The sequence below is a fragment of the Echinococcus granulosus genome (assembly GCF_000524195.1).
Source record: "Echinococcus granulosus chromosome Unknown EG_S00046, whole genome shotgun sequence".
Lineage (NCBI taxonomy): Eukaryota > Metazoa > Platyhelminthes > Cestoda > Cyclophyllidea > Taeniidae > Echinococcus > Echinococcus granulosus.
The window spans coordinates 174,772-193,768 of NW_020170426.1; the positions used below are offsets into that span (position 1 = coordinate 174,772).

Here is an 18,997-nt window from a genome sequence, read left to right on the forward strand (position 1 = left end):
TCCTGATTTTTACTGCTGCGTGACTAACCTTAACTGGGCGGAAGAAGTGCGTTTGCTGCTGATGGGTGAATGTGTGATGACACCCAACAGAGGGCATAAAATGACATCATTTTTCAACAACTATCCCAGTCTCGTGTTTTGCAGAGAAGCTATTGGCAATTGAAGCGAAAATAGCCGTAAACCATCTAGAAAAGTTCGCTATGAAGCTGTCTTTTGTACCTTTTGTGAGCATACGATACCTCCTGCACGTCTTTACCAACTGTATGGATCCCAGAAAGTTATGGCTAGGCAGCTCTGGAGTGAGAGCACAAATACAAGGCGGAACTAGGCACGAAACCCCAATTCCACGGAACGATGTTAACTCCCCGTCCTTTGCCATATGAATCCATCTTTAGTCCAGTATTCCCAGAGGTAGCGATGGCCATGCGTGATGACCACCACATTTCCCCCTCCCTCAATCCAGTTCCCAACCAGAAAGAACCTCCAGATCCAATAGAATGGCCAGGAGGGAACAGTGGCATTGCGATTAGGTTTCTTCGCAGACGCATGGAAAGTCAATGACTAGCGCGGTTGGCTCGAGGGTGGTCCCTCACAGCACAGAACACGTCGTGATGGCTAGCGTGGGAGGTTGACCAAGAGGAGCCATGGGGACTACGCTCAAAAGATGAGGCGGGTTAAGCAACACACTGGTTGTTAAACGTCCGGTTTTTACAATGCGTCATGCAGTGGCTCCGCCGTTGTGCATTCACCAGATGGCCTGGCCTCCGGACAATGTCAGCAGCCTTAAGCGGGAATTGTCCTCTTGCGTTTCCAGTAAAGGTCCAGAGCCCTACAATTAGTCGCTTTCCTTAAAACTTATAATATTTATTTCTAATATATCATTTGGTTTATTTTTCTAACTTACTTGAACTCTTTAAGGTTACTTACTCATAAGTATAAAGCAAACGATTTTGAAACTTACCGTTCTTTATTACTTAATGCAAGCACAAATGAATGAACAATAAAGGGGAAGCGCAGGTAAATAGCTTGCAAAAACAAAAGAAAAGCGGTGAAAGAGACTCAGTGTTCTTAGGCGGTATCCACTTTAGCCTGTAATAAATGCAGAATGCTTGGATGTTTAGCAATATAAACACGAGGTGGGAAAGTGATGACCATGTTCCACCTATCACGTGACAAGTGGATTGATTTTCATTTTTAAGTGACTGAGACTCTTTAGAGGTGTCAGTGCGTGCAAGTCTTCTTCCAACCACAGGATTAATGACAGAGGAAATCTCCAGTGATTAGTTTTTTTTACAACAATAAATACTTAAAAAGAGCATTGTCAAAAAATGAGGAAGCTAGTTACTTTTACCAGGATCCAAGTAAATCAGTATGTGACAGCAACCGAAACTTCGAGCAGCGTCTTTGAGGAAAGCAACGGGAAGGACAATGGGAGATTTGAGGAGTGTAAAACTGTTGAAAAGGGTAACAAAAGTTTTTAGTGGGCGCAATTGCAATGATAAATGGAAAGGCCACTAGGGTCGGGCCAAACTCGACTTACAATGGCACTGGCGAGGGGATCGGTATGGGTGATATCAATGCTGTCTTGAAAAGTGTTAAGACACGCAACACAAAACTTACGTCCAGATCACATTTAAAAGCACTGAAGAAAATACGACTAATACTTGAAGATCTCACTAAGGCCCTATTTAAAAGGGTGGCGATATGGTCCTGCAAGCAATTAACCCAATGGAAAACGTGTTTAAATGCTCCGCAGAACATCACAGAATATTTAAAGTCTAGTGGACAGAATAGGGGAGATTGGAAGATTTCATATTTTATGGTCAATGTACCTCTTCATGCTGAAATCGTCCAATGCATCAATGAAGGTCTCCTGTCTGATAACGATTCAGATGGCGAGCTGTCAAATCCGGATTCAAAGTCGATGCTTCATTATTCAGTTGCCAAGAGAGATATTGGTCACTCTTCCACGGTTGTATCAAAAACTTCAAAGCAAATTATGAATACTCGTGTAATTGCAAATGTGCAATCTTATGGCAAGAACCAGCATGGAGCAGTAGATGAAGTTGAAATTAACCACTCCAATTCATCACGATGCGGTTGCAACCGATCCTTCACCGCTGTTTCCCACGTCCAAGGACCTAGCTCAGGACGTTCTGATAACTGTGGCACTTGGGGACAGATGTGTTCCGATCCCGGCAGAATGGCTAACAGTGGTGGGGGATGCAGTTCAGGGGGGCAGAACGCAACCAAGTGCCCGTCTAGTTGCCCTATAAAATCTGTAAATGACATTTCCAAGGAGACGGATATAAACAAAATTGCGGCGTCATGTATTCGCAGATATACGCTGGAAGAGTCTAAAGCGTTGGCAACATCTTCACCCATGTACAGGCCAAATCCTTGCTCTCCCACGCAAAAATCGTGCGATAACATGAAACCTACTGCCTCCTGCCCAGGAGAACAGATGTCTACTACTCCTAAGATGCCAGGAAAGAAGGTTGAAGGACAAGCAGAGCTTTCTCTAAAACCTCTGTCATCACCAAAATGCAGACAAAATTACTCGAGGATGCGACAGAACGAGTCTGTTACGGCAGATTCATCAGACGGACAATGTCGAAGGGGATTACAGAGTTCTTCAATGTGTCGTCCCACTAAACCACAAAATGATAAATGTATGAGAAATTCCACGGAATCTTTCGATGATTTCAAATCTTTTTGCAATCCCGGCTACTCACAGCCTAGTCCACCAACAAACATGCAGAGAAATCCTGCTAACCGAAAATCTGGTAGACACAGTCCATGTCGCATTGCGATAACTGGATGTGAACGTCCTGTCTTGCCGTCCTATTGTCCACCTAGGATTTCTAATCCTGAAATTGACTCAAGAGACAGGTTCAGTCGTAGACGAACTGATTATGGTGTTTGTGGGGACATGAGCAAATCGACCTCGAGATTTCTTAACACTGGAGAAGATGGAGAATGTGGTGGTTCATCACAACGCTTAACAGGCGGAGAAAAGATGAATAGAGATTGTTGTCAGCAGTCGTCGCGTTATCCTATATCGCCTTCTCCCAAATGGAACAATACTACAGCTAAAGATGTCTCTTGCGATTGCCTAAAGGGCAATCGTCCTCAAGATTCCCGCAACGAGGACCAGGAATTACGTTACGGTGATGATAGCTGTCAAAAGAACCCTGGGGGGTATTCCTTCAAGATCAAATATACCGAGGTGGAAGAGGCAGATTCACCATCTACACCCGATGCGTCTGACGATGACTGTTTGGGCAAACCTAATCAGCTACAAGTAAGAGATCGTAATCGTCATTCACCTAACGAGTGCTCATGTAAATCGCCTTGTAAGACCCCGAGCAATTCGCAGCACGCTAGTTGTAAGTATTCAGTAGAGGACTACAGTCGCGACGACGATGAAGTAGGCTATCAAGGCTGTGAAAACTTTGATGGTGATACTGGAGCTTGTCCTGACGACTACTATGGCAACGATTCAAGTGTTCCACCATTTCTTCAAGATGAAAGTAGTTGTGGAAGAATTCGGGCTTCAAAACATACATATGAAGATCCCTCCGCCATTATGATGCAGCGTTATCAACAAAATTACATGTCTTGTTCTCCAGACTTCGCGGAATTTTCCCGCAGTCCACATCAGCCACAGCAGCGGTACATGGAGGAAAATAGAGGCTGCATGCATCAGATGTGGTCAGACATGGAACGTTCACCAAATTGGCACGGGAACACGAAAAATTCTGAACGTGCAAGGTGCATGTCTCGAGCGCATTCTGAAGAGTGTCCATCACCCTACCCAGTTTGCAAAAAGTCCTGCGGAATTCGTCGGAAACGTAGTCGCAAGAGATGTGTGTCCCGACGCCAGCCCACACAGAAATGCTCAGGCAGACCGCGGAAAGTAGTCAAATTGTCCCGCAGAGCGTCAATGGAGTTAGAGCGTCGATATGCCGCTCAGGTGCCCAGGAGCGAATCCAGTTTGGCTTGCGAAGCCGCCAGAAACAAACGACGTTACTCACCGCCTGATAGTTGTCGTGAAGACGCTATAGTGTCCGGAGAGAATAAAAAGTGTCTTTGTAGGTCATCATCGAGATGTGTAATGGTGAATCCATGCTATCGTAACAATCGTGCTGCTCTTTTGAGACGGAAGTTCAATGCAGCGAAAATAGAAGAGGAAGGTGACCCCTGTTGTTGTGTAATGCTCTTTCGATCCACTCCAGTGCAGGGAAATGACTTCAGTCCAGGTCAATTCTCTGAATCTTGTGAAGAGAGGGAAGGAGGAGCCTTCAATTGTTGCATGAACGGGGAGCAGGTGGAGAGAGATCCATGCCGTAAACCCAAATCTCCCTGTTCCAGAAGTCCGATTCCCTTGAATGGCTGTCAACCTAGAGAACGTGATACAGAGGCAAAAAAAAATTCCTGTCGAAGTAATACTCCCTGTCTTAACATCGACTTAAAGGGAAAAAAAATTATGCTCAGAAAATTTGAAAACACAACAAACTGCGCCAGTTCTGAGTTAACGCTACCAGAAAATATGTGCGGAAAAAACTCCGCCAACAATGACATTTCCATAGCCTTGGGTGATAAAACCATCATCATCAAGAATCCCGACTCCAACGATCAAGTTTGCTTTGAGTCAAAATACGGGCAATGGGCCCCAGATTCCTGCAGCCAATCAGGATCAAGTTGTGTGGATAGCGTGGTGTCCAGACACATGGGTTGCACTAAACAACATCGTCAGAAATCTCCATGCAAGCGAAAGTGCGGATCCGCAGCGGTTCGAAAGCGGAGCACTCCGCTCAAGACTTGCTCTCTGAGGGAGACGTCGACATGCGAACGCTCCGCAGGTATTAAACCTTCTGTTTGCCAACCTTCAGTGTGCGTTGCTCTCGATTTCGTCCCTGATGTCCAAGAACCCCCTCCAAAAGAGCCTCTAAATAAATTATGTACTCCAACGAAAAGTATCCAAACAAAAAAAAGCCCTGGATTCTGCCCCTGCACGCAAATCTCCAACGGTGCGATGCCTTGCAGTAAACGCCCTACTAAAGTAAATTCGCCACCTGCTTCTTCCCCACAATCGGGTAGTCTTAGGACCACTCCAATACGCCAATGGAACACACCCCCGACCTGCCACCCAGGTTCTGTAGGAAATTCAAACTCTAGATCGAAAAGTCCCGGTGGCTACAACAGTACCCCTTGTTATCAACCCTACAGAGCCACCGCACAGAACGCGTCGGCTGATGGAGGCCAACGGGGTGGCTGCAAACCATCTGGTTGCTCAAAAGTGAGTGAGGCGAGTGGCGAGCCTTCCAAAAAGACTGCACCAACACAGACAACCAAGGAGGAAGAAAGCAAGGAAGGTGATAAGAAGGAGAAGTGCACTCAATGTGCCAAAAAAAGGAGTTTCTTCGCGAGGATGTGCGACAAATTTAAGAAAAAGTGTGCCAAAGCGAATGCACAAAATCAGACTGATGAGGAGGTGAAGGATGATGACAGTGATGATACTGATACAGGAGATGGATCTAAGTGCATGCCCGTGAATGACACGACTTCTTGTTCCTTGCGCTTCAATGAAACACGTTCATATAACTGTTCTGCATGCTCCACGTCTCGATGTGTTTCTAATCAAAGTCATTCCTTCATGGATTTCACTGATGATCCCACAACGAACTTGCAACTTACCATGCGTAGCTGGAACAATACAGCAAGTGAACCGCATTCGGGGGTCCCTGCATTTGTGCAACACCCCCTCATAAATTCAAGAGGCTGGTGCAAGAGTGAAAGAGTATACCATAAAACAGGACGGCGGCAATGTAGGGCAGACTACAGGATGAGAACTTGCCCCACTGGTATGTGGCAAAATAACTTGTGCGCAAGATCACATTCATTTGCGCCTGACATGTCTGTAAAGTGTTGCAGTGTTGATTCGAAGGCGCTGGTAACAAAATGCCTTTGCAAAGAGGTGAATTTAGGTGTACCATCATGTAAAAAACCTACAATGCGAATACGGAAAGAAAGAAACTTCAAACTAAATGGAGTGTGTTTCTGTTCAAAGTACGGATACCCCAACAAGGGTTATTATTTCCCATTGTTAGCATTCGGTCACTCCATTGAGGACAATTCTGATCAGGTAATAGGCCCTAAAAGATTGAGAAATTATCACAGATTCGCACAATGTCCATGCTATAGGTCCTACATTAGGCAGTTCCCTTACCATGGAGGTAAAGTGAGTCCCGAACGTGGTGATAGGGATTATGAAAAGGAAGATCGAATGAAGGCAATTGAGAAAAGCAAAAATAGCAACAACTTTTCCAGTGGAATGAATGAATTTGATTGTTGTGCCAAATCAATGGGAAATGGAGGTCCTACTACCGAAGGAGGAAAGACTGCAAGTTCACAATGTTTTACTCGGAACTCATCATCACATTTTTTGCACGAGCCTACAATAAAACCACCTCATCAGGGCTCTGCTTCGACGAAAAATACGTGTGATGACCTAAAACGCTTAGACAGGCCGCTGTTCCAGACAATTAATCGACCATGCTACGAAGTTCTGGCACTGTTCAAACGTCCCCTGGCCAAAAATCATAAAAACGAGTTGATGATACATGAACCACAGAAGTCAAAATATCTGGATTCACATTACCAGCCAGCGTTAAGAAAGGTAAGAACTGATCCATCTACAGTAAAATCAAAGAATGTGAACACTTCTAGTCGCTGGCCTAGAATATCCACACCATATAAAAAGGGCTCTCACACCTTACCGAACGGTCGCACTATAGAAAACCTGGGAGAAGTTGACAACCGTAGGTTTAGTGCCACTAAATCGACTGATGAATTTACTTGCAGTCGGGTTGAAAGTGCCTTATTGAGTCCGTTAAACAAAACCTGTGGATATGTTGAAGTTCGCCCCATCTGTAAACAACCAGTTGTGATAAAGTCTTCTGTGAAGAGTAAATCCGGTCTGGATGTTCCTTTCTATGCAAAAAACTGGTCACAATCGATGCCCAAATTTCAGCCATCTCCAGTTCGGTCTTCCTCGTTTATGATGCCATATGGAAATACGCTGTCTGCTAAACCAGCATTTCTTCCCAGAAATAGCGCTCCATCATTGCAAACGAGGCGATCCTACGGCCAGGTCCCGCCGTCCATCTGTTCGAAAGCCTCCTTCAACAATATGTGCCCACACCATTGTAGGGTGTCTTTTGATTCAAAGCCTGTGAATCCTCCATATGAGAGCATGGGTTGTGGAAACTACCCTAGGGGTGCAAACTACCCAACTGGATTTTCAAAAATGTCAGAACGTATCATGCCACCAGTTCCATGCCAACGAGCTTACTCTCTTGAAATTGCGAAGATGCATAACGGACCCACTGAGGTGAATAAGTTGAAATCAGCAGTAGTTCCAAAAGGGAAAGATCAAGTTCCAAAACCATGGCAGGGATCTGAAAAGGCTTCAGCGATCAAAGTCCCCGAAGCTTCCTTAACTCCACGTGTCATGAATGCGTCCCCTTTGCGGAGTTCATCGAATTCCTTTGGGTTCCCATCACCCCACGAAAATGCCAAGATTCAGTCGATCAAAGCAGTAATACAGGCGCCTAAGATGCCAAAATACACGTTTGCTCGGTGCCAAAATGATAGATTACTGCCCGATTCGAGATTCGCCGTAATATCCCCTTCACTACACCACAAAGCATCAATTATGACTAATGGGTACGAGGCCAATGAGAACACAGAAGTCGAGCCTTTAACTCCCATGGGTCAAAAGAAGGGGGAAAAAATCCCATTACAGTATTCTTTTCAAGTGGAAGGGAGAAGAATTCACGTGAAGGTTGACAAAGAGGGTGTATTTCATGTGCAGGAGGTGGGGAAACCACCTTCACCACCGCCATCTGTTAACGTCGTCAAAAGTGGTGAGAAATTGAGGCCCAACACAAATGGTGTTAACGGCGAGCGATCGACAAGTCTGGGCTCTTCAATAAAGGCAACAGATAAGGCGAGGGAGATCCAGTCCCAGCCCTCTTCAAGTGCACAGCTTGAATCTGAATCCAGTGGGAAATCCATAGGAGTTAATGGTACCCCCAATAAGTGCTCTATATCTCGTTCGAAGAATTCTCCCATTCATGAGATCCTGAGACGTTCTATCAGGTCGTTAAGTGGAAAACTTACACCAAGATTTTCCTGTCAGGCGAATCAACAGATGGGCAATAGCCATACCGTAATAGAGGAGGAAAAAATGTCCGGAAGCGATTGTGAATTTTGGGTGCCACTCACAGCATCGGAGATTCCCTTTCAAACGGATTCTAAGAGGATTACCTCCAAAATCTTCTCGACTAACAGTCAACTGAAAATGCACAACACGAGTGAAGAGTCGATGATTCCGTGTAACCAGAATGACCATCAAGCGATCCTCGATCACTGCAGAGGCACACGTCGTCGGACTTCCACAACTAGTAGTCAAATGCTGTTTCGAGGTGTTGGTACAGCTGTAGGAAGCAGTTATACTGATGCTCTACCTATTGTTTCGTCAACCAAGTCACACAGAAGTAAGAAGAAGAAGCGAGTCTATGCCAATGCGGAGTCAGAGAATGTCAACAAGCCAGTTTCGTACACTCATTACTCCAATTACAAATCCGGTGATTGTGTTCAGAAGAGAGGTAGCTGGGCAGATGAACGTGACTGTATTGTGGAAGATTTTGACTCCTACCCCAAAACCAAGAACTCAACTCTTTTCACCTATGACTGTCAATCGGACAGTGAAACATCCATAGGGATTTCCGCCTCTATGAACATGGGCAAGCAGTTGCGGCTTCAAGCTGGTTACATGGACAGCGCTAAGCCCGCTACCCCATATCACCATTTTAGCCTCTTAGGTTTTTCAGGGGGCGAGGAAGATTCAACTCGCCCCCATGTAGAAAAACAACATGCGCCTATTATTCGATCTAATTCTGCACCTCTTTTTCTAAGGAAAAAAACTTTATCAAACCACCTTTTTTCAAATCAGGGGACCCCTGAACCAGCATTGTCAAATTCCGACACGGATAATATCATGGAAACCCCCTTCAATGAGGATTATTGTGACTTGCAAGAGGGGACAGAAGCACAGGCACAAGCTGACTTGACTAATCGCAATAACTCTGCTCGAGAAGAGGGTAGAATCACCACTAGAAAAGTCTCCAACCGAAAAATTTACAGTGAAGAATTTCTGCAGCAATGCTCCAATTTTTCCAACCAAAACAACTACTTCAAGTCCCATCATGAGCAAGTGACTCATCCACAACTGACTACCCTACGGTCACCGCGTTTATTACCTCCCCTAAATGACTCGCTCGTCTGCGGGGATGTCAAAAAAATTGTTTCAGTGGGGAGTCAACTAAGCAATGAAAAAGAAAAGAATGTAACCATGTTTCCAGTGGAGATCGACAAAGACGACACATCGTTGAGGAATGATGGTAACTCTACCGAATCAGTAAAGGAGAAGAGTAGTGATTCCGAAACTGAAGATCCATCACCTATGAGTACAACATTAACACTACTGCTAGAAGGACTTTGTGGCACCGGTGGAGGTGCAATGGATTCCCGTGTGTCCACTCGGAGTGAACCTCAGCGATTCAACACAAAATGCAAAAAACGTCCATGCGTGAACGAGAATGTGCGGTGTGCCTCAAAACCTACAACTAATGGGCAGAATAAAGGTGAGGGAAAGAGAGTCGAGACCAGTGCCCACAACTGCTTGAAATTTAAGGAAAATAAGTCTTTTCTTCTCCGTAAGAGGCAAAACTGCAATCACACAAGCGTTAGATGCATGGCCTGCTTGAAGAAACAACAAAAGCAGACTCTTGCTAAGCCTGAAATCCACTTCTTTGCCAAAGGCATTTTGAAACATCCATTCCGAAAAGCACGTAGAAAAGACAAGCGTTCACCGAAGGATACAATCTTCAAGAAGAGTTCTAAAGGTTCACCCCGGTCTGAGACAAAGAAGCGTCGTCGAGGTCATTTAACAAAGCCTAGTGGAGACCGCTGTTGTTGCGCCAGTTTATCGAGGCGTTGGAGATCATCGAGTCGACACAAAACACGGTCTCACGCTTCCTCCTGTTGCAATCGAATGGCCTCATTCGGAATCGACACTGATGGATATGGACCTAATACCTCGACTGAATGCTATACATTTCAATTAGTTGAACCGTCAGTGAGTATTGAACAACCCAGTCCTGACTTTAGCAGGTGCAAATATGATCCATTGATGCATCAGAGTAGGCTATTTAGACAGTGCTCAGACGTGTCTGTGGCTCCCAGAAGCGCATCTCTCAGTCAATACAGTCGAAAACACTTCGTTTCCGCGTCCTCTCCCAAATCAAGAAGTGTAAGCATGCCAACGGCCGAGGAGAATGAAGATGATGGCGAAGTAGAAAACTCTACCAAATTTGGCAAACCTAATTTTATATTCCCACCACCCTATAACACTTCTCATGCCCCTGGAAAATTATCCCTCAATTCCAGCAGCAAGACAGGAGAGTGTCAAAGCTTGATGGGCGATTGTATGGCGAATAGGCAGTCTTCGTGTCTGAAAATGAAGACCGCGTTGCCAATTTGGGATGTGAAGGCCTCGACACCGCCTCTGCTGATGGTGCCGTCGTCCAGATCTCAATCCGATGAATCGTCTTTCGTCTCCTCACCTATCACTTCGTTGAATACGTCAGAAGCTGAGGTGTAGCTCCGGAGTCAGAAACCACTGTTCACCTCTGCACACAATGGATGTAAAAGACCGGCGATGGAGGCTCTGCGGATGCCGAGAGTAGCAAGTCAAACAAAAATCCACTATGAAAACTAATTTGCCAGTAGCCGCTGCGATTTTGAATCGTCTGAATGGGTTGCGAACACAAATCAACAGCAAAAAATTCTACCTCGATTTGGGAGCATAAAACGCGAATTTGAAGCACAAAAAGAGGGAAACGCCACAGCAACACTGGACATTGATACAAAGATGCTCAAGCAAAGCCACTGGAATAATTCAGATCCATTCTACTCAATCCTGCTTTTGTTGTTGGGCGCGCACGACCTCTGAGACACTACTTGCAAGCTCCAAGCTCAAGAGAATGAGGACGTAGGCGAATGACAAAAATGTTCTTTCTCCCCGCCATGCACAGAGATGCTGACATCAATCACACCAACCTTCATCAGTTTGCCTCCTTTGATTTGGAAATTATAAATCACTTGTCTATCTTTGTCAGTTACTGACCCTCTATTAAATTGAGTTTTTTTTATCATTTGCCTTGTCCATGACATTAACACACATGCCAGAACGATCGAGGCTACTCACCAAACGAATAGGCTACCTAGTTGTCTAATTCACCCCTGACAGGCCACCTGAAACGCGAGGATCTACCTTTTTTTATTTAACCTGTGATGACAAATTAGATAGGTGCAGTAACACACCTTAGCCAGTTGACGTCTATTGACATTTACTTTGGGCCTAGTTGACGAACGAAAGCAGCGCCGATAAAAAAAGGCCCGTTTACGAAAACACACGGACGCTACCAGGGCCATCATCAAAGCGTGGCACGACTGAGATGAAACGCAACAGCACCTCATGCAAATAAAACAGATGCAAACCCAGTGATCCTCCAAAAAGCGGCAACTACGGTCGGAGCGTCCACATCCCCGATAAGACAGGCCAATGTGGAGTGCCACATCGTGGAGTCCCGAGCCAGCAGTGTGGAGAGACGACTACGACAAATTCACCTGAGACACGACCTTACGCAGCGAGACGGTTTACGAGCCCGCAAACCAACTGGCCGATATCGTCCGCTGAGTCAGCCCAAGGCCCTGTAAAACAAGCCAATGACTGAGACCGAGGCAACTCCAAATTTGCCACTTCGCACTGAATTCGCAAACCAAATCATTCCAACTGACAACAGTAGGACCACCGTGGCCTACCTCAAACTGGCGCCCGTGGCACTCACGGACGTTGCCCAGGGAATGCAAGAAGCCGACCCGGCATGTGTTACCAACCCACGTAGGACTAATGGAGAGAAAATGTGCACCAACGCTGGCATCTTTACTTTTTAAACATTGTCTCGTTGCGGAATTCTTGTTTCTAGAAAAATCAGTGGATGGGGTATAAATCTCGCAGCACAGAGACATGCCAAGACACTTGCGCATACACGCAGATGCGCTGTGCTCACACATACAAAAAGAGGTGGAGTGACACTTGACAAAGGGAGGTGACAGATTTGGGAGAGCAGAAAGGGGTTACAGATGAGGAGGTTGGTCACCACCACGGTCGTCCACGGTGTTGAGTGTAGGGCGTAGATACGCAAACACAGAGATGAATTTATGCCGGAAAGTAGACATTTTCCCAACATACATCACGTTGAAAATAATGAGGTGATAATGAGGGGCTAGGGCAGAGGGGATAAATTGCAAGTGGATATGGGGGATGGAGGACGAAAGAGGAAATCTAACTGAGACATTCAATAACAGCTTGTTTTTCCTTTTCCGGTAGCTGTGCCATACAGGCTTCATAGACCACCGAATTAGCCTGAAAGGACGTTAAAATCATCGAAAGAGATCATCATCAAAGGAATTAGCACAATTAAAAAAGGCAACGAACCTGAATGAGCCGAAGGATGGAAACACAGCGATCGTAGACGGAAGGGGTTCCAGGAGTGGATTTTGCGCCGTTCACCTGCTTATCCCCGGCTCCACTGGCGGCCGAAGCACTAGCACTTCCCTCCTCCTCATCAGGGCGAAAGAGACTCTTTTCCGAGAAGACACGTGCGATGGCAGCGACAATACGCGGCAGATTGGTGTTGGTGGGTCCACCAAGAACGGCTGAGTTGTTGGCTTCCACGAGATCACACAGGTATCCGTAGACGTGATCGGTTTCCTCACCGTCTTCCCAAATCGGCAGCCACGTGAGCCAACGCACAATCAGCGCATTCAGGTCCGTTAGCCCGGCCGGGATCAGACACTCCGTACGGTACTTCATTATCTACATGTATAAAAACAATTAAGATAAATATCGCGGGAAAGATTGAAGTAAGGGCTATAGGAAAAAGCATTCCAACGAGACAAGCAACAAAGGCTTGAGACGTCGCAAGGGAGAATACCCAAATGCCAATATCAAAAAAGCCTGACATATTAATAACTTTCGAAAGTAGAAAAAAGACAGTAATTCCGTCGTTTGATTATTAGCAAGTAATGCGTGCAAATTCAAAAGCGCTTAAGTGAATAAGCCACGCGTATTTACACTCACGTGCATGTAATGTGGGAGTCCAATGGCAAAGACAGATGCCGCACGCCAATCTAAACAAGTCACATTCGCATTTATCAGGGAACCCAAATTGCACAATGCTCTCGACTCTACTAACCTTATTTTTGTAAACCTCGGTCACTTGTTGAGTTAACATTCTTCTGGTTCGATCACAAAAGTATGAAATTATCTAGTTAAGCTTAGCCACCTGAATGGAGATGACTGACCACCCTACACGCGAATAATCACACGCATTTGTCGGGTGGTTGGCGTGAACAGGATACTGAAAACAATAGAGCCGCCTCTTCACGCTCTCTAAAGTACACAAACGCTGCCTAGCTGTCGGCCAAAATTCAGCTATTAAACCAGTTAGCTACTCACAACTATTTCACAATGCATAGTAAATCGGGTCTAAAAATTCCGTTGATCCACCTTTGTCATAGAGGACACCGCGTTTTCTCGGCACAAATTGTTTTCATCGCTGGCAGAGTCGGGTGATTCGATGATCTGCATCAGCGGTGGCACGAAATCTGTCAAAGTTGCAGTGTAATCAGGTCCGCCGTACATGGCCATCACACCAATACCATAGATAGCCATCTGTCTGATGTCATTCTGCCGGTGCATGATTGCCCTCGCGAAAGCCGGGATGAAGAAATCTTTCATGCTAAAGGACTGGGGGCCGGCGTGTTCAATTAAATCGGCGCAGAAGCAAAGACCCCACTGCATATCTGACCATGGACGATTGGGCTCCTACAATGTATTTCAAGCACTGTTAGTTAATTACGGGAAGGAAAACCGTGACTGATTCAATTCACCAATTAAACTAAATAGAGTAAAAGTGGGTTAATTACGGCGAAGTTAATAGTGTGTTCTTACGCCCACGACATAACTAAATGTGGGTGATTTAAAAATTAACCTACGAGAAGTTTCACAACGTGAACCATGAGCTGCTGGAAAAGGGGAAGGGCGTCTGTCTTGTAGGTTGAAAAGATTGCCCGCATAACTTCGCACATCTTGGAGAGAACATACTCGTCCTCGTCCTTTTCGTTTAGGATCCTCTCCTCCTCCTGTTCATCGTAATCCTCGTCCTACATGCAACAGACCATGGGAGTTTAAGACGAAATCAACCCCTCGGCATATAATTCTTATGAATTGACATGAACCTAATGAGGTTTTTTCGTTTTTTCGCAGTCCTCGTGGCGAAATTAGTTTTAGTGATATGAGATAAAATGTCATAAACGGTTCAAGTATCAGGGAGCAAATTCACGATGAGAAACATAAAACTTAAGCAATGAGCATTACGACAAGCAAGCTTTTAATCGTAAATGGGAAGTAAAACCGGTTGTTCTGGGCTGCTAAATGAAGATCTATCAACCTGGGAAGTGTTTTTTCATGAAAATAGATGAAGACTTGTTTTAAATGAACACCAAAAAGCGTGGTTTGAGTCAACATTGAAAATTTTGGTCATATTTAGCAGAGGTACTAACCTGTCGCTTGGCAGCTCGTTCTTCGTCCTTTTCGAAATGTTCATGGAAGAAACGGTCGAGAAGCCGATGGATCTCAGTCATGCGTTCATAGTTGAGATAACCGACACCAAGACGCTCGATACAACTTGCAAGAGCCTCCAAATGGTCAGCAACCAAGTCACGCTCGGGTTCTGTGGAAATGGCCTCCATAAGTTTGGTGAACACCTTATCCCAAGCACTAGCCACAATATCTGGCCGCGTCTTTTTCATACTGTCCATCAAATAGGGCATTATTTCGGACGCCGCGCTACGGATCTAAGGCATTAACATTGGTAAAGAAACAAGTTGATTCATTTAATGGCGGATAGCGAGACAAGTAAAGTACATGTTTATGAAAATAATTGCTATTAGGCCTAAACTAACCAGAACTCAGCCAATACACGAACTGATATGCTTTATGTGACGAATGAAGAGAACTAAAAATAGATTACTTACAAATAATAACCACTTTACAACCGTGATCATTTCAGGTGGTATAGCACGCATACCTCATCATTGAGACATAAATTCAGCATCGGCAGCATAGTGTTGAGAACGTCTTCGCAGTAGGGTGCAAAGCTCTCTTTCAGCTCTCGAGCGTAGCACACAAGCATCTGGCAAGCAGTCGCCTTGTCTTCAAGAATACTAGTTCTTATGGCACAGTTTTGATCCTCACCGATAGATAGGATCTGCCAAGATTCGGGATCAAAGCTCTCCGCTTCCTCGTTATCAAGAACACAAACTTTGGGAGCCATTCGTGCTGTCCTCAAAACCTGTGGCATAACCATAGGGAGGAAGGGTTCGAAAGAGCGACCAAGGAGTTTGCAGATACGCGCCCACGCGGTGATGATATAGTTTACTTGCGGGTCATCATCATCAAACTGCTCATCTGCTGAAGCGTCCCCAGTTCCTTCTGCCGCAGTGCCCACCTGGGTCTTCATGAAGAGGGACATAATTGAACTGGCATCTTGCATGAACTTTTCCTTCCCCACTGCCAGCACAATCAAACTGATGCATTCAATTGTTTTGCCGCGTAGAAGTCGCAAATCTGGGTGAACTGCGTTCTCCATTATGTACTTTAGACCGGGCATGAAGCTGAAACAACAGCGTGTTGTGAACAGTCCCGTGATTTCGCAAAAAATTAACCCACTGCTTTTGAAATGAAGTAGAAATGAATAATGAGAACCGGACTTACCGATCGTAGTACGGAGCGAAATTCTCACCAGCAGCGTCAGCCACAGCGGCAATTGAAGTGACGGTTTGCAAGAGAACGAGTTTGTGCCCTTTTTCAACCATTTCCTGGAACTTAGCCGTCATCACCTCCTCCAACTTCTTCACGAGGTCATCCAGATACTGAATTAGCATACCCTAAGAAGGGGAGTCGGAGAAAACTAGTGTTCAAATTTTAGCATGAAGAGTGAAACGATGGGATAGCTTAGACAAACTTACCTTGTGTGATGTTTCACAGCAGTTTACAAGTGCAGCACCAGCATTTGCCTGTACACGGGGAACTTCATCATCAAGAACGTGGAGAATGGCGGGAATAATCGCCGAATGATAATTCTTATGCAGTTTCGGTCCAAAATCAGCAGCCATTTGACCAATCGCATTGCAAGCTGCATAGCGCACACGTGGATGCGGGTCTGCCATACGCGGAACGACTGCCTGAATGATTGAGCCCAGCATTCCCTCCATTTGCTTATGACATCCCTCACCACAAGCTGAGACGGCCATCAGACCAGCATGGCGCTTCTTCCAATCAGCTGTGGAAGAAAATTCGGGAGTTTAGATGAGAAGGGAGAGTACTGGAAATGAAATTAAGTAACTCACGATCTTGCAGCATGACTGGCACAGTTTGAGTGATCTCATCCAATACGGCCTGAGAACCCATGGCGCACGCGAAACGATCCAGAGCCATTTCAGCGGTAATTGCATTGCTATCCTCCTCATCCTCTTCTGGAGAATCCGCGGTAGCCCAATCAAGATCCTCCTCCAACTCTGTCATCATCTGCAACAGTGTCCTGACAAGCGGTTTTATCATATCCTTGCCAGCTTTGCGTACACTGGAGGGAATATTCTCGGATAGGGTTACTATCACCTCCAAGGCGATATGACGTATTGGATCAGCCAAATCGTTGTTGCAAAGCACCTGTTGATAAAAATGTTTAATGAATCACTTTAAGCATTTTCTTTATACAGGTAAAGGGCGAAGTTACCTTGTAGCACAATTCCAGTGTAGGCAGGAGGAAGGGGCGGAGGTATTTAGGCGCTGCATCGGCCATTTCTGCCAGACATTTCAACATTGTGTCGTCTTCGGAGTCGGATTCAAGGTTAGCAGCAACTGCCTGCAAGCGTAAATTAAGGCATTAACGTTCATTTACCCAGAACACTAACAAAGCTAAGTGTGCATTTCCCCAGAAAGTTTTAACAGCTACGCGTAACAACGCAGCCAGACACACTTTTCACAAATGCAACTACGACAAATGTCCTTTTCCACTCCTAAAAAGTGGCACAAAGTGTCCAAACGTACTTATCTAATTGAAATGGAAATTACCATAAGAGCGGGTTCGACGAGATCTTTAAGGGCGTGTTGGATAGAGTTTTCGGTGGAATTCTGCACAAGAAATGCAGATAGAGCACGGAAGCCGGCTTCACGGACATTGGGAGAAGCATCATGTAGAGCCTGGTTGAGCATATGACCAATGTCTGGCATCAGAGGAGTGGGGTCAGGGCCGAATACGGCGGGTACGATCGCAAAGAGATGACAAGCAACTTCACGAAGGCCCGGATCAGACGACTTGAAACATTCAAAAATAAATGGCTGGAATTCAGTCCATTGGCAAACATTGTCATCACCTATTAGGTAGAGGAAAATTCATATACCCATTTACCAGCACTGAAGAGCAAAGCACCCACACAAATAAGTTACCGAAATGTTCTCGAACCAGTTCAGCTGCAACGTCAGCTATTTTTCGACGCATCAATTCCACCGGTTCGTTAACGATCGACACAAGGAGCTGCTGCCTGATTCCATTCTTAGTTTCTTCCGGAAGAGAACCAAAAGCTTCCTCACAGTCTCCCATTAAAAGACGGCGACAAAGAACAGCGGCCAAAGTCCGTGGCTTAAAAAACAAGACAAAAACTCTTTAAAAATAAGCGGTCACAACGGAACAGGGTACAAGTAGTCAAAGAAGCCAAGTTATCTACTCACGACAGGTGCTAAGGTAGTATCGGTCATGGATTGAAGGAAAAGACTGAGCCGATCCGTGGCGGGAATACCGCCAAGGGTGTTTTCAGCCTCAGTTCGAATATCATGATCAGGGCTTTGAAGGCGCTCCAACAGATTTTTGAAAGATGCCAGATCCATTTTGACTGATGGTGATTCTTCTTTTCAAACCGAGAAAATAACAAAGAATTGAGGACGTAGGTTCACTTGACGGAAATTGAGGCAAAAAAGTCATAACAACTAACAAATACCAGCCTTACAAAAAACAAGGTAAACATCAGTGCCTACAAGCATGGACAATTAAACCTTGTGTACAGGATATCACACTTAGCATATGGAAAAACAGCGCATTTTGTTCACAAAAAAATGCAGCAAAAGAACGACAGATATGGAGTCCACGAGATTGAAAAAGGGCCCGATTAAGCACAGACTACAGAGATGTCAACAATCTACCAAGCCTAATTTTCCAACCTAGCTACAAATGCAGATAGAAAAGGCCAGAGGGGAGCTGACGGCCACACATACATGTCAAATCAGGGAAAGTAGCTGCTGGTTAAAACAAAGCCATTAGCTAGAGTAGTTAGATAAAAACTTAAAAAGCGTAACTTTATTAATTGTGTGGTTTGCGTGAACCTTATATATAATTAATTTGTTGCAAAAAACAGAGTTTTTTACCGTGTTTAAACACCTAATTTTTTTCCAAATCTGGCAGCATTTAATAACTTATGTAAATCAAATATTCACTTCTATGCAAGGAAACAAGTCTATAAATAATATTAGGAGTGAACTACAGGCAATAAAATAATTTAGGAGTGACCTAAGGACTGCTGTTCATGAATGGATGAAAGTATTTGGGATGCGGAATACTATAGAGGATACGCTAGCATTGCTCAAAAAAAATTGTCCGCATCATTGCTTTGCTTAACAGAAGTTCATAAATTTTTTCGGTGAGCTTGCAATCCACACTGGAATCATCTCGCCTATAAACATCGT

General features: G+C 45.0%; 2 protein-coding genes across 2 annotated transcripts; one reads left to right on the forward strand and one right to left on the reverse strand. All coding sequences in view use genetic code 11, as the record gives it.

Moving 5' to 3' along the window:
- Positions 1 to 1,564: 1,564 nt before the first annotated feature.
- Positions 1,565 to 11,272, forward strand: EGR_05796 (hypothetical protein; the record flags this gene model as incomplete). The annotated part of the gene is made up of 3 exons (XM_024495045.1): positions 1,565 to 4,642; positions 5,351 to 10,556; positions 11,250 to 11,272. 3 exons carry the CDS (start codon positions 1,565 to 1,567, stop codon positions 11,270 to 11,272), a joined length of 8,307 nt encoding a protein of 2,768 aa, XP_024350508.1.
- A 1,206-nt stretch (positions 11,273 to 12,478) lies between these two features.
- EGR_05797 (Importin-5) lies at positions 12,479 to 18,145 on the reverse strand (the record flags this gene model as incomplete). The annotated part of the gene is made up of 13 exons (XM_024495046.1): positions 12,479 to 12,559; positions 12,632 to 13,012; positions 13,706 to 14,023; positions 14,194 to 14,361; positions 14,761 to 15,054; positions 15,288 to 15,873; positions 15,974 to 16,146; positions 16,228 to 16,541; positions 16,609 to 16,927; positions 16,995 to 17,123; positions 17,333 to 17,634; positions 17,708 to 17,900; positions 17,990 to 18,145. 13 exons carry the CDS (start codon positions 18,143 to 18,145, stop codon positions 12,479 to 12,481), a joined length of 3,414 nt encoding a protein of 1,137 aa, XP_024350509.1.
- Positions 18,146 to 18,997: the final 852 nt, after the last annotated feature.